Source organism: Notolepis coatsorum (genome assembly GCF_963971535.1).
Source record: "Notolepis coatsorum genome assembly, chromosome: 2".
NCBI lineage: Eukaryota > Metazoa > Chordata > Actinopteri > Aulopiformes > Paralepididae > Notolepis > Notolepis coatsorum.
This window is the reverse complement of record NC_140166.1, coordinates 70,822,535-70,838,274: the sequence shown is the minus strand read 5'-3', so window position 1 is coordinate 70,838,274 and position 15,740 is coordinate 70,822,535. Positions and strand designations below refer to the sequence as shown.

Genomic DNA, 15,740 nt, shown 5'->3' with positions numbered 1-15,740 from the left:
TCTGGCAATGAATTCCAAGAGTAGGGTAAATCTGCAGTGCCGCTCCGCTCTGTGACATTGAGTAGCCTCGGTTACAATGGAATAAAAGCCAAAACAACCTTGCAGTTGCAGTTACACTCCTCGCCAGCAGGGGGTGCTGCAGCCCCCACCGCACCCCTACTTGCCGCGTCCCTGGTGTGGCCTCCTTTAGACAAGCATTCAGTCATTATCAGAGGAGCCAGAGGGGGAAAGGAGCATGTAATTTGGACAAGAGACGGAAGAACATTGTGCTCTCAGCTTAATCCTGCAGCTGAATAGACAGGGGCAAGAATAGCTCTGGGAAAGAAGACTTCAGATAACCGGAATCCTTGACTTGACCCATTCGTTATTATACAGGGCCATCTCTAGCTTTTTTGGTGCACTATGAGAAATCTTGTGTAGGGACCCTATTTCAAGAAACTCGTACCAGATGTACCGGATGTACATTATAACATCTCTCGGATGTACATTATAACATCTCTCGGATGTACATTATAACATCTCTCGGATGTACATTATAACATCTCTCAGATGTACATTATAACATCTCTCGGATGTACATTATAACATCTCTCAGATGTACATTATAACATCTCTCAGATGTACATTATAACATCTCTCGGATGTACACTATAACATCTCTCGGATGTACATTATAACATCTCTCGGATGTACATTATAACATCTCTCGGATGTACATTATAACATCTCTCAGATGTACACTATAACATCTCTCAAATGTACATTATAACATCTCTCGGATGTACATTATAACATCTCTCAGATGTACATTATAACATATCTCAGATGTACATTATAACATCTCTCAGATGTACATTATAACATATCTCAGATGTACATTATAACATCTCTCAGATGTACATTATAACATCTCTCGGATGTACATTATAACATCTCTCGGATGTACATTATAACATCTCTCAGATGTACACTATAACATCTCTCAGATGTACATTATAACATCTCTCGGATGTACACTATAACATCTCTCAGATGTACATTATAACATCTCTCGGATGTACATTATAACATCTCTCAGATGTACACTATAACATCTCTCAGATGTACATTATAACATCTCTCAGATGTACATTATAACATCTCTCAGATGTACACTATAACATCTCTCAGATGTACATTATAACATCTCTCGGATGTACACTATAACATCTCTCAGATGTACATTATAACATCTCTCAGATGTACATTATAACATCTCTCAGATGTACATTATAACATCTCTCAGATGCGTATAAATGAGACCAAATGCTAAATTTTCCACAAGATGCTTATTTGATTGATGCTTATTTTAAAGTCCATCTGTAAACAACGTTGGTACGTCATTGTGTCATAGTCTGATAATGACTTTGACAGTGATTTGCTCGCTAGATGCCGTTGCTCCTCTATACATTTCCCTATCTTAATAATGTTTATCTTTTTAGCTCTTTTCTGGTCAACAATAAATGCATTTAACATTAGCTTAAAATGTATAGGTTCCTCAGATCAACACATGAGTGCGCGTGGGGGCCCTATGCAACCGTATAGTCTGTGTATTACAAGGAGCGGCCCTGCAATTATACAATGACACATCTATACCAACACCAGCGATAAACACCCACAGCCTATGTACCGTACAGGGGCGACAGTGGCTCGGGAGGTAGAGCAGTCGTCTGATAATCCGGAGGTTCCTGGTTAGATTCCCGCTCCTCCCGGGCAGTGTGTCGAAGTGTTCTTGAGCAAGACACTTAACCCCTAATTGCTCCTGATGAGCAGGTTGGCACCTTGCATGGTTGCCTCCGCCGTCGGTGTGTGAATGTGTGAGTGAATGGGTAAAAATATGAGGAACAAAATTGTAAAGCGCTTTGGATAAAAGCTGTGATATAAATGCAGCCATTTACCATTTAGCATTTATAGTACACTATAGACCTGTTCGCTGTTTACAAACATACTGTGTTCAGCAATACCAACTGAGTCACGTGACTAAGTCGCCCCGGACCTGCGCGAGCTGCTGCGCCAAAAGAAGTACAACGGGGCTCTATGGAGAAACCATGACACTCCCCTGACTAAAAGTAGTTTCAAACGAAAAAAACGTCTGGATGTCATTTAGCCAAATCAGCACGGCTGTGAGTGTGAGTCTTTGACCTTTGCATTACTGTATCTATCTTTGGCATGGATTGATTGCAAATATATTGTCGTCTGTCTGCCCCCCGTTGTTCTGACCAGGATCACGTTCATTTCTGCTTCGGGTCTGCGCACGCATTTCTGTCATGACGTCGTATACCAAGATCAAAATCCTGTTGTCAGTTAAGCTGCACACATGTGTAACAACAACGTCTGAGCTACTTGCAACATACAGGAAGCGGTGGCCGGGTAGAGTTCAGTGAGAAGGGGCGTGTACAGCAGCACTAACACCACCAGGGTCAGGGGTCAGGGGTCACTCACTGTGCTGGGCGAGCTGGAGGAGCTGTCCAGCTCCTCTGGGGAGTCCTCCTCCTCCTCTGGGAGCGTGGGCATGGCGGGGGACAGGGGGGGACGGGAGCGGGTGTGGGGGAAAACAAACAACCCTGCAGAAGCACAGGGTGAGTCGGGGGGCTTCTCTAAATCACTGTGGTCAGTGGGAGGTCCTGGGCGCACCTCCTCTTCCTGCAAGTTTAAGCACACACACACACACACACACACGCACACGCACGCACACACACACACACACACACACACACACACACGCACACACAAAATTTACAATTGGTAACACAAATATTGAATAAATAAACACAATGAAACGTCTGGGTATCGATAGCTCACTATCCTGGTCCAAAGTAAACACATAGACAATATGACTACTGCCATACTGTTGTTATACCTGTATCACTGACTGTACATAATTATACTACAATTCTGTACATACTGATTGGCACTACAGTCAGTAGTACTAACTTATACACACACACACACACACACACACACACACACACACACGCACACGCACACGCGCACACACACACACAAACACGCACACACACACACGCACACACACACACACACACACGCACACACACATGCACAGTGAACTATACAGTGAAACAAGTGAACTACAGTATTGCATTTCAGAAATCACATTTAGCAGCAGTTCCAGCAATGCCAAAATCCCCAGTACCAAACAACATCATGTGTACTATTATTGCTATTATACAACAGTTTTATCAAGACATTCTTTAATAATGCTTATCTTTAAGCTGTACATCAGTGATATGAGTGTAGCCAGGTTATGAGTTCCTTTATATCCCTGGACGTTGGCTTCCACCCCAAACCACTGGGGGGCAAAGTGCTTTGAAAGAAGCCACGTTATCTCCCACTGCCGTGACCCTCTGCTCATAATGCTGCTGCATGTTGGAGAACAGATTGGAGATGATAATAATAATAATATAGGACCTGCTCAGAGGTCATCAATCGGCACGCATGCGATGCATGCATGCGATGCATGCATGCGATTCGTATCTGCGATTAACCCATCCCGTCGTCCTTCCCCCCCAAGGGCAGCCGGGAGCAGACAGGCGCAACGTGAGCCGCGCCAGGGGACCAATCCAAGTGCTCCTGTCCGTCTTCGTCAAGGACGCCACAGCGTTAGCGATCTATTGTTGTGCATGTTTTTCCATTGGGTTTATCTTATCGGGGGGGGGAAACCCTTGCGAGCACGGGGAGAACATGCAAACTCCACACAGAAAGGCCTGGGAGATACCCCACCTGGGTAACTGGCATCATGGAAACCTGGTCCCCAAGCGGGAATCGAACCCATGATGAAGTGATACTCTAGGAACGAGGGACTTTACTACAAATTCATTATGGTCCGATTTTGGCAACATGGCTCAGACGATCACAAAGTCTTAAATGAACCCGCCAACATTTTTGGGAAATAAGCTTACCGTCTTCTCCAGAGAGAGAGACAAGAAGATAGATACCAGTTTCCTCTCTGTGCGTTCAGTAGAAACTATCTAGTGGCACGTTAGCCTATAGCTTAGCACAATGAATGGAAGCGGACATGACCGGTTAGCCTAGGCATTGTCCCAACTAACACCTCCTCTCCTGGAGGGCTAACCGGTCATGTCCGCTTCCATTCATTGTGCTAAGCTAGGCTAACGTGCGGCCAGATAGCTTTCTACTGAACGCACAGAGAGGAAACTGGTATCTATCTTATTGTCTCTCTCTGGAGAAGACGATAAGGTAATTTCCCCAAAATTTGGTGTGTTCCTTTAATGTGTGTAACATCGGTTTAGAGCCCAGTGGTTCCAATAGCCTCCAGCTGCAGCTCCGGAGCGATCCTCTCACGAGAAAGTACGGAAGTTTCTCTTAAGGGTTAGGTTTAGGCCCTCATCTAAGAGAGGTTAAGGTTAGAGTGACAGTCAGGGCTGGTAATCCGTCCTGTAACAAAGCAACATAGGCCCTCAACCATAGAGGTTAGGGTTAGGGTTAGGGTTGGGGAAGTATTTTACTGTAATGTACCCATTCTGCAATCTGTTCAATCAATCAATTCCTGGCCGCGACCCTCTCTCCAACCTCACGTCTCAACCGAGCTTGGTCAAGGGGGAGGGGCTAGGCTCAATGTGGAGTGACGTCCCCTCTCCGCCAATCAGCGCGCGCTCTCTACTGGCTGCCACAGCGCCTAGTGAGGGGATCGCTCTCCGGAGCTGCAGCTGGACGCTACTCAGTGGTTCAGCCTCACCTGCACACAGCCCTCTGCTGCTGTGGTTAAGCATATACCATAGAAGAAGAACCATGTATAGAACGGACATTCCCCTACACTCCAGCTCTCTGAGGTACGGTAAACATGGAATGGAAACTAATCAAACCACGGGGAACTGCATGACCCGTCTGTCTCTCACGGGGACCTGCATGACCCGTCTGTCTCTCACGGGGAACTGCATGACCCGTCTGTCTCTCATGGGGAACTGCATGACCCGTCTGTCTCTCACGGGGACCTGCATGACCCGTCTGTCTCTCACGGGGACCTGCATGACCCGTCTGTCTCTCACGGGGAACTGCATGACCCGTCTGTCTCTCACGGGGACCTGCATGAACCGTCTGTCTCTCACGGCGAGCCACCGGCTAGAAGCACTCTTGGACCACTGCTTGCCCTGCCTGCCTTGCGATCACTGCCTTGCACTGAAACAGATGATGCCTACTTTGTGTATGTTTGTTGGCCTGGTTCAGCTCATGACTGGATGTTGTGGGCAATGCAATCAAGTAGTGATTAGCTCCCAATCAAGTAGTGATTAGCACCTAATTGAGACCATTTCGACTTTTTTTTTTACCTTTATTTACCCTGGGTAGGTTCGCTGAGCACAGATGCTCTTTTTCAGCTACGCCCTGCTTCACATTCACACAGTTCCATTCACACCTGGGAGCTGCCCAGTACAACCACAGTCTGACACCGTTGGCCACTGAGCAACTCCACTGGAGCAGTTGGGGGTTAAGTGCCTTGCTCAAGGGCACTTCAGCGGTTGGTGTTCCTGCCGGTCACGGGGATCGAACCGGCGACCTTCCGGTCACAAACCCGCTTCTCTAACCTTTAGGCCACCCTGCCGTCTTTCCCCTCCTGCCTTGCAGCGGCGGCACTCGAAAAGGCACCTTGAAGTTGTACAATTCACGTTCTTAGTAAATTCTTTGTACTTTGCCCTGCTTTACTGTCTCAGTTGTCGGCTAACTGCTAGCCTCCAGAGCCGTGGCGCTGCTAGCATCTGCAGCAACGTCATTCTCTGTGCTGCCAGCTGACTGCCACCACACATCAGCTCCGCTCACTGCAGGCGTCCTAAAGGACGCTGCACGCAGCAGCAAGTGCCATCGGGTCCCCCGTTGGCGTCTATTCGAAAGGCAACCGGTTCATGCGTTTTGCTAATCTGATTGGCCACTGACGTTTCTGGTCATGTGACATGTGCGCCCAATCGCGTGACGCGCCCATTTCCGCCTCGACCAGCAGCAAACTACCTAACGCCTATTTTATCACTGGTTAAGCTTAGGCGACTCTTTCGAAGTTGGTTACGGTTAGAGTTTGGAATCAGGGCTGGTGTTCTATCGCCCTGCTCTAAGACAAACTCTAACCTTAACCAACTTCGAAAGAGTGCCTAAGCTTAACCGGCGAAAGAACTTGCCGTCACACGATTGGTGCGACCAGAAACGGCAGTGGCCAATCAGAGCGCAAAACGCGAACGCGGAAGCATGAACCGGTTGCCTTTCGAATAGACGCCCCCCGTTGAGGTAGATGTTCAAATCCACGGAAGAAGGGCACTTGTTTCCAATCTATTAATTATTCTGTATCTACGGCATACACCTTTCCTCAGCGCTGGGGTCGTGGAGCGAGGTTACCGTGGGAGAAGAAGATCGCCACTGGAATACATTCTTCCCGATAAAACGAAAAAATAACGATTATGTCAAAATAAGGACAAAGAAATACTGTAGATGTTCCAAGCTAAACAGACATTTATAGGGGTGTTTTTTTCCCCACAGTACGATGTACAGTTTGGGATACAGTATGTTTTTTTCCATCTAGCATCTGGGGAGTTCTATTTTCTTCATCATGTTCACGTCAACACGGAAGGAGGATAAAAGTAAACACACTCAAAACATTCCACTCAAGCACAAGTGTAACGAGGGCGAGACCTGGCAGTGGCCCGCTGGGTGTAAACTCCCCCACTTCACCACCTGGATTGGATCCTGTCCAGATGGATACGACTGTGGTATTTAACATACGTGGTCACATGGTGCTGGTGAGTGAAGGGTTCGCGGTTCAAGGCTGTTGGAGAACAGGTGCTGAGTGCAAAGTGCCCGCTAGTACCTAAGGGGTGACAGGGGCTCAGGAGGTAGAGCGGTCGTCTTGGTAATCGGAAGGTTCCTGGTTAGATTCCTGCTCCTCCCGGGCAGCGTGTCGAAGTGTCCTTGAGGAAGACACTTAACCCCTAATTGCTCCAGATGAGCAGATTGGCACCTTACATGGTCTGGGCTCGCTGTGGAGTGACTTTAGACGGGTGAGTTTAACGAGGTAGAAACCTTGCAATGGCAGTCCCTTGGTGTAAACTAAACTTTTAAGTGAAATACCCTCCACTTCGCCCACCTGAATTGGATCCTTTTCAGGTGGCACAATGGATAAGACCGGCGTGGTGTATATGTGGTCACATGGTGTTGGTTCAAATGGTAAATTGTATGGCTGTCAAAGTGAATGCCTATTAACGCGTTAACGCACAATTCTTTTTTTTAATGCAAGATTAACGTTAAAAAAAATTTAAACTATTTTTTTTAATGTACTAGACTTCACTCAGGTGTATTATTGATACTCTCATTGAGTTCGGAGGACAGGTGCCGAGTGCAAAGTGACTTGCTAGTCTCACAGGTGGACATTCTATTTTCCGGAGACTGTGTGAACTACTGTTTCCCTGAGGTCACGTGAAAGCTCCACCAGGAACCTTGACATTATTGATTGCTATGATGAGAGGCAGCTGGACTGTGTAAACACTAAACAGACTGATTGGAGGGAAGTTGCAGGCTGTATGTTTGGTTTGGATTGGTTAGTGTTTTTTGTTTGGATTGGTTGCTGTGTTTTTTGTTTGGATTGTTTGCTGTGTTTTTTGTTTGGATTGGTTACTGTGTTTTTTCTTTTTTGCCCGCCCCTCTCTCCTCCCCCTGTTGCTACTCTAAGCATTCCTATAGGGAGGTGTAGTCTGATGCCACTTTGGACCGCCCGTGCGGTCCAACCGTTTAGGGATTCATCATTGGGAAAATGGATTATCGGCTATTGTAATAATTATGCCTCATGAACATTGGCAAGCTTTGCATTTTTGCACAAACTGGTCAGACTACTGCTTGGCCCCTAAAACCCACCATACCCATGTACCTGTCGAAATACTTCCCAAAGGTCAGTGAAGTCCACAACCACAACACCAGTGGGAGTTCCACAAATCATGTTCAACCCAAATTCGGCTCAAACAAGGGACTAAATACGTTTCGCAATTATGCCACAATAATGTGGAACACCCCCACAGCCATAAAATAATCGGAATCCCTACCCTCTCAAAGAACACCTACGGGTGGCTGCAATTCGAAACTGGCCCCGGTAAATGTCAAAATCCCCCCCCGAAACCACCCACCCAACCCCCTCCAATGTACAGTTTCTTCCCCTTCGGATGTATATTTTTTTATGATCTCTTTTTCTTAAACAGTACTGTATGTGTACAGTATGTCTTGTATGTCATAAATGTCTTGATGGAGGACCCTTATGTAAACAAGACGAAAGTCTTTTTCTGGTCTGCATCCTCTTAGCAGTTGTTTGTATTGAGCCGTACTGTATTGTACCCATTCTGCAATCTGTTAATAAAGTTTTCAATCAATCAATCAATCAATCAATCCTTGGGTTAGGATGGGAAGGATGTGCAATCCACCTTTAAGCAAATCCACCTTATAAACACAATTCACACAATCATATTTCCAGGTTCAATCAATGTTTATCAACATAAATAATATCAGAAGCCAAGGAACCAAGGCTTGATTGTGTGATGTTCTATATTGTGTGATGTTCTATATTGTGTGATGTTCTAGATTGTGTGATGTTCTGTTTACACTTTTAAAAAGCTGATCTTTGGGCGGCTAAGTGGTGTAGTGGGCAAGGCGCTCGCCATCAACGCTGGAGACGCTGGGTTCGAATCCAGCTCTCTGCGTTGCTATCAGCTTGGCTGGTCGTTCATACTAACACAATTGGCAGTGTTAGGGGTGGGAAAGCTGATGGGTGGGTCCTGGGCGTTGTGGACAGCGACCCCTACAGTTCGGTCGGGGCGCCTGCACAGCGAGGGTAGAATCTGGAGGGAGGTAGTGTGACCTCCCACACGTTACACTCCCCCAGTGAGAATCTGCGCTGCCGGCTGGCTGCACATGCGTCGGAGGAAAGCCTCCCGGACCAACAGTAGGGGGGAGTGCGCAACAACCAGGAAGGGGGTTGGGAATTGGCATAACGACTAACAGTGGAATGGGAGAAAAATCAGAAAAAGGAGGGGGAAAAAGATAATAATAAAAAAAATTATAAAAAAAAGCTGATCTTTCATGAAGTGGGAATCCGTTTTGTCCACCCAGCACTTGCACCGGCGTTTTGGTTTGTGCATTTGCATTTGTGCACATATCTTCTGGCCGCCTCCGACCTACTGCTATAATAAAAGTGAAGCAGGCTATTCTCGGTCCTCGCTCCACAATGGTGGAATGAACTCCCCACCACAGTCAGGGCAGCTGAAACCTGGCCAATTTTCCGCCATCGACTAAAAACCTCTTCAAACAATATCTGAAATAAATACGAAAATATATGTTTTACTGTTTTTTTACTACTATGTACCCTACTATTTTGCTACTATACTTATACTACTACTACTTATCATGCTAATATGTCTATACTACTATGCACTCAGTGTCACACTCAAGCTCATTACTATTTGACGAACAACGCCACTGACTCTTAGCTGCCAGAGAGGTACCTCTCTTGTTCAAAATGTGTCGCTTTGGAGAAAAGCGTCAGCTAAGGGCGCCCCAGTGGCGAACCACATAACGCGCTGAGTCGCGGCACGGCCGACCCGGGTTCGATTCCCGAACCCGTCGTTATTTGTCGAATGTCTTCCCCCCACTCTGTCTCCCGTTTCATCTCTCTCTCTCTCTACTGGACTGCCCAGTAGAATAAAGCGATAAACGCTAAAAAAAAAATCTTTAAAAGCGTCAGCTAAATGACTAATTATAAATGTAAATGTAAACGTTAGCATCACACAAAGGATAGAAGTGGAAGTCTATGAGGGGCATTCTAGATTCTGTTGCAATCTAGAAAAAGAAAACATTTACATACATTGTTTTTCCCGGCTCCTCAACCGTAATAGATTTGTAAACAACAATACACAACAACAAACTATACAAAACAAGGTATATGTTTTTTTTTACAAGGTAAGAAAACTGTGGATAAAATAATTATTATTCTACAGTGTAAGTAGCAGCAGTGTGTGCATGTAATAAGTGTGGTTGTGTGGTGTGTAAGTCACTTAAGGTACTTTTGTGTGTACACTCATGTGATTGAGTATCTCCGTCAGTAGTCTGTTTGCCCGGTGGAAGTAGCTGTTCAGTGTCCTCTTGGATGTGGACCTGAGACTGCGGTACCGTCTGCCAGACGGCATGAGCTCAAACAGTTTGTGGTTTTGGTGGCTGGGGTCCTTCAGGATCCTATTAAAGGTATATAGTTTGGATTTATGGACATTAAATGGAATGAAATACTTAGTACAGTAGTAGTTGATGCAATGCCATTAGCTCACTAGTTCTGGCCCGGTTCAGAGCGAACTGGGAAGCTTCAGACAAGAAGCAAACAAGGTCACGACTCACGAGAGACACAAAGGTTTTAATCCACACCGTAAAACATGCAGGCAAATTTACATTTACATTTTGTCATTTAGCTGACGCTTTTATCCAAAGCGACTTACAAGTTCTGTACAAGTCAGTAGGAAAAGGGTACAACTCTTATCAGCTGAGTAACAATGTTCATCAAAGTGTTGAGTGCTACAGTGTAGGTTAGTATATTAGGACTATTAGGACAAGTAAGGTTAGTTAGGGTTATTTATTTTCATTTCAGATATTGATTGAAGAAGTGCGTCTTTAGTCAACGGCGAAAGATTGGACGGGTTTCGCCTAACTGTGGTGGGTAGTTCGTTTCACCGTTGTGGGGCAAGGACTGAGAATAGGCAGCTTCTCTTTGATGACCCTCCCGGAGCTCGGATAGCAGTAGGTCTGAGGCGGCCAGAAGATGCAGAGCGTAGGGGTCTTGAGGGTGTGTAGTTAGAGACCATTGACAGGAGGCAAATGATGTAACGACATACAACAGAAAACTACAGGCTGTTATTCCACTGTGGGTCGTTAGAGCGTCTGCTTGCATGTTATGGTGTGGATTAAAGCTGCAGTAGGCAACTTCTGAGAAATTAGCAAGAGTGAGTTTACCTGCCCAACAGAAATAGAGCGAGCTCTGCATCACTTTTCAAGCTTTAAATAGCCCATGTCACCCCATACCGTGCAGGGAACCGCTCCCGCCTACCTTCGGTCAATGGTCTCTCAACGCACTTCTTCAACCATTATCTGAAATAATAATAATAAAAAAAAAAAAAAAAAAAAAAATATATATATATATATATATATATATATATATAACCCTAACCTTACTGTCATGCACTTGTCCTAATAAACTAACCTACACTGTAACACGCAACACTTTGATGAATATTGTTACTCAGCTGATAGAGTTTGATTGATTGATTGATTGAAAACTTTATTAACAGATTGCAGAATGGGTACAATACAGTACAGCTCAATACACACAATTGTTAAGGGGATGCAGACCAGAGAAAGACTTTCGTCTTGTTTACATCAGGGTCCCCCATTTTCAATTCATCAGGACATATATGACATACATGACATACAGATAGTCAGTACTGCTACATCTATACATTTATGACATACCAGATTTGCAAATACAGTACTGTTTGTGATACAGAAGGAGTCAGGAAAAGGGAGTATATACATTTGACGTAGAAACTGTACATTGGAGGAGGTTGGGTGGGGGGGGGTTGGGTACACTGGGATATTGACAACCATACTGGGTAATCTACATTGGAGGTGGTTGGGGGGGGGGGGCACACTGTATATACAAGCAAAACTGTACATTGAGGGGGGGGGGGGGAGACACTGTACAAACAAACAAAATTGTACATTGGACTATTGACAAAACCATACTAGGTAAATGACTGTACATTGGAGGGGGTTGGGTTAGGATATTTACAGGGGCCAGTGTTGAATTGCAGTCTCCCGTAGGTGTCCCTTGAGAGAGGTTTTGAAAGTGGGTAGTGATCCACATTCCTTTACAGCTTTGGGTAGGGCGTTCCACATTGATGTGGCATAATTGCGAAACGTGTTTAGTCCCTTATTTGAGCCGAATCTGGGTTTAACATGATTTGTGGAGCTCCCTCTGGTGTTGTGATCGTGGTATTCACTGACCTTTGGGAAGTATTTTGACATGGTACAGTTGTGCCCTTCCTGATGACGTGTCGTACAGAACTTGTAAGTCGCTTTGGATAAAAGTGTCAGCTAAATGACTAAATGTAAATGTAAATGTAATACGCAACAAACGTTTTGCACAGACTCCCAGAGGCACCAGCAGCTTTAAAGGGGCACTTCACCGAAAAACAGTGAGTATACGCATGCTGCACATAATCTCACTCTCAGGCTCTAAACGGTTTTGCACACATTCACTTAGTTTGAAAGCTATTGAGAGTTAATGAGTTTGAATATCGCCTCCCGTGATGTCATCGGAGGACACTGAATCCTTGTGTTTTGTTAATTACAGTTCAACATCATTGGTGTGTGGGAAATAGGGTTAGGGTTTGTGAAGGAATTTAGCAGGAATAATATAGATTTAGTTAATACAGGTTTATTTATATATACAGGACGGAGAAAGGTGTTTGATACGACATGGGGACCGGTGTTTGACTACTTAAAGGGTCTGAGGGAGGATGAAGATGATATATAAGTTCAAAATGTTACTCATATTACAGTAATGTCTGAAGGTATATTCTCTGTTGTGTCCTGGCTTTTTGCCTTTTTCTAATGCTCTGATTTTTTTTTTGTCTCTTTTTTATTTCCCAGCAAGAATCTAGCTTATTTAACTATCCTGTTTATATGTATGTATAGATCCGCCAAAGGAAAGAAAGAATGTTTATTTTTATTTTGAATCTTTTTTGTTATATGCCGCTGTACAATTGTTTTTGAACAAGAAAAAAAAATAAGATTGCATGTGTGCATCATTATGGAATGTAACTAAAGTAATGTGCAATAAAAATACTTATAAAAAAATGTATTTAGCTCAGACAGAGTATCAAGTATAAATAGATGAAGAGCTGCATGACTCCAGGAGAGACACGGGCCTAGTCTCCCCCCAAAGAGCTCCTAGAATCCAGTAAAACATAGGTCTTTATAGTAGAGAGGAAAGGGGTTGTGCCCAAGTCAAATGGGGTTGTGCCCAGGTCCGAGATAGGGTAGATTGGGTTGGGCAAGTGAAGGAGGGAGGAGGGGTGAGTTAGGAGGGGTGTGGCACCCACTTTACTCACTTTAGACACTTTAACACACTTTATATTGATTGGTAAAGAGATTTGCACTACAATTCATACCTCGTTGCACCTTACCCTATGTTGTACCTCATCATCCCAGTTCTGCATTGTACTGTATACTGTATTGTATTGTAATCCAGTTACTAATTTTTTTCTACTCTGTATTGTATATATGTATATTGACTGAACATTTTAGTTTACACTTTGTTTACATACTTTTGACTTTCTATTTTATACTTTATCTATTTTTATCTAGCACACTCTCAGGAGCATAACAGAAAAAAAGCATTTCATATAAAAGTATTCTGTATTTTTGTATGACAACTAATAAAGAAACTTGAACTTTGAAACTTGTATGGTGTGGTCTGCCCATGGGTGGGAGTGAGAAGGGGGAGGCGTGACAGGATGGTGGGCTAGAAGAGGCAGACGGCCTTCCACCACCTATCCCTTTAAGATCAGCCCTTCACACACAAGGGCCAGTGTGGGGCAGCTGTTCAGTGTCACGGCGAGGGACGTCTGGGAAGGAACGTGCGCTAACAGCGGAGTCATTCCTCACAGAGGAGGAAGTGCCCTGTTTAACTGTGCCTGTGAGCAAGGGAATACTCCAGGAATACTACTGTCCTATAGTTGTAAATACACTTTTACATTTTCACTGTATATGTTATGGCAAATGTAGCCATACCTCTTTCCACAGGATGTTATTAAGCACTGTGCCGGAAGAACCCATTATTATTATTATTAGGGAGAAAAATCTTTCTAGGTTGCTTGTTTTTATCAAACCACATCACAATCGTCTAGGGCTGTAGAATGCAATTAGCTAAATAGCGTTGTGGGAGAAATGTTTCTTTGATAAAGTTTTCCATCATGAGCTTGCCAGCTCCAAGACTTGCTATTGTTGATCCTAGTGATTGCAAGAGATTTTGAGAATGGTAAAAGAAACAACAGCAGCATAACTGGAATTTGACAGTAATATTCGGCGCCAATGGGAGAATTATAGACCCTATAGACTTGGAAATAATGGGAAAAAAATGTCCAGGATATATCCTATGCTCATTCCCTGCCAGGTCTGTAAATGTGAGGGGAAAACGTGCAACAGTCACATTTTAATTAACTCGTACGTGTCCATGGTATGGTGAGAGTGCATTTTTTTTGGATGGATAACTGAAATGGATTAGGATGACCACCAAATGTTTGCTGTATTTCATCAAGTGATGTCTATTTTAGGTTAGGGTTAGTTGTGATGTCTCCAGTGAGGGTTAAGGTAAGGGTTAGCTAAGCTTTATAAACAAACGTGAATAAAAGGATATTGGAGATTTGAGTCCAATTAGGATATAAACCACCAACCAAGTGTTCACTGTATTAGGGCCTTATTAACCCATTATTAACTGAAAAGATCACATTTACAGACCTGACGGGGAATGAGCATATATCCTGGGAAACGTGCAAAATCACAGTTTTCAATTCAAAGATACTTTTTTGGCATTTTATTGCACAGACCCGGCAGAGAGAAGATATGGGGGGGAGGACATTCGGCAAAGGTCGCCGGGTCCGGGAGTCGAACCTGGGACGGCCCCGTTGCACTGCAGTGCGTTGCGTAGTGCGCCACTCTGGCGCCCCACAAAATCACAGTTTTCTGACACTTACTGTATATATGTGTATGAAGGAAGGAAAATTAATCCCTTGAAAAGCTGTCTGTTGTCTGTTCTTGTCTGGCCATTGTATAATTAAGAACCCTTTCACTACCACACTACAGAAGGTTAACCCTTTCACTACAACACTAAAGATGGTTAACCCTTTCACTACCACACTACAGAAGGTTAACCCTTTCACTACCACACTACAGAAGGTTAACCTTTCACTACCACACTACAGAAGGTTAACCTTTCACTACAACACTAAAGACGGTTAACCCTTTCACTACCACACTACAGAAGGTTAACCCTTTCACTACAACACTAAAGACAGTTAACCCTTTCACTACCACACTACAGAAGGTTAACCCTTTCACTACCACACCATGTTGTGTGTCGGCGCCAGGGGCGGGATGGTTTGGTGAACGTTCCACTGAAGTGGACGGGTTCCAAGCGATCCTGGAGCGTGCTGCTAAAACACTAATGCTAACGCTAAATGCTAATGCTAATGCTAAATGCTAACACTACTGCTGACATGCTGGGCACTGTTTTAATGTTCCCCGCCGTGGGATGTTGCCGCTTTTCCCTCCTCTTAAACCGGTTCATTGATGAAGGTCAGTCGGTAGCTAATGTGGGGGGTTTTGCTGAGTCCTATATTCCCTTTACAGGTAAATGGGTTGACAACAGGGTGCAGGGCGGGTGCGCCGTGGCTAGGTAGCCTAGCCATGTAGCATCGATCCTGTGCCTCGGCGGGGCTGGACGGTGCCCCACCCGGGAGCCGATGCTTGAGAGCGAGTCGGCCCAGCGGGTGGCAGTAGTGCTATACTGATGCAGGATGTAATTTAGCGGCGGCCAGTGTTGTGGCTCAGCTGACTGTTTTCTGTCCACATTAGCGTTGAACGCTATGCTATAGTGGGGC

At 44.7% G+C, this 15,740-nt stretch overlaps 1 protein-coding gene across 1 annotated transcript in view; it reads right to left on the bottom strand.

Annotated features, from left to right (window-relative positions):
* mrvi1 (murine retrovirus integration site 1 homolog) overlaps positions 1-15,740 on the bottom strand; it is an 80,316-nt gene that overhangs the window by 48,227 nt on the left and 16,349 nt on the right. Inside the window, 1 exon segment of the mRNA XM_084307588.1 lies at positions 2,482-2,682. Coding sequence (XP_084163714.1) covers positions 2,482-2,553 — 72 coding nt within the window. The 5' untranslated portion in view covers positions 2,554-2,682.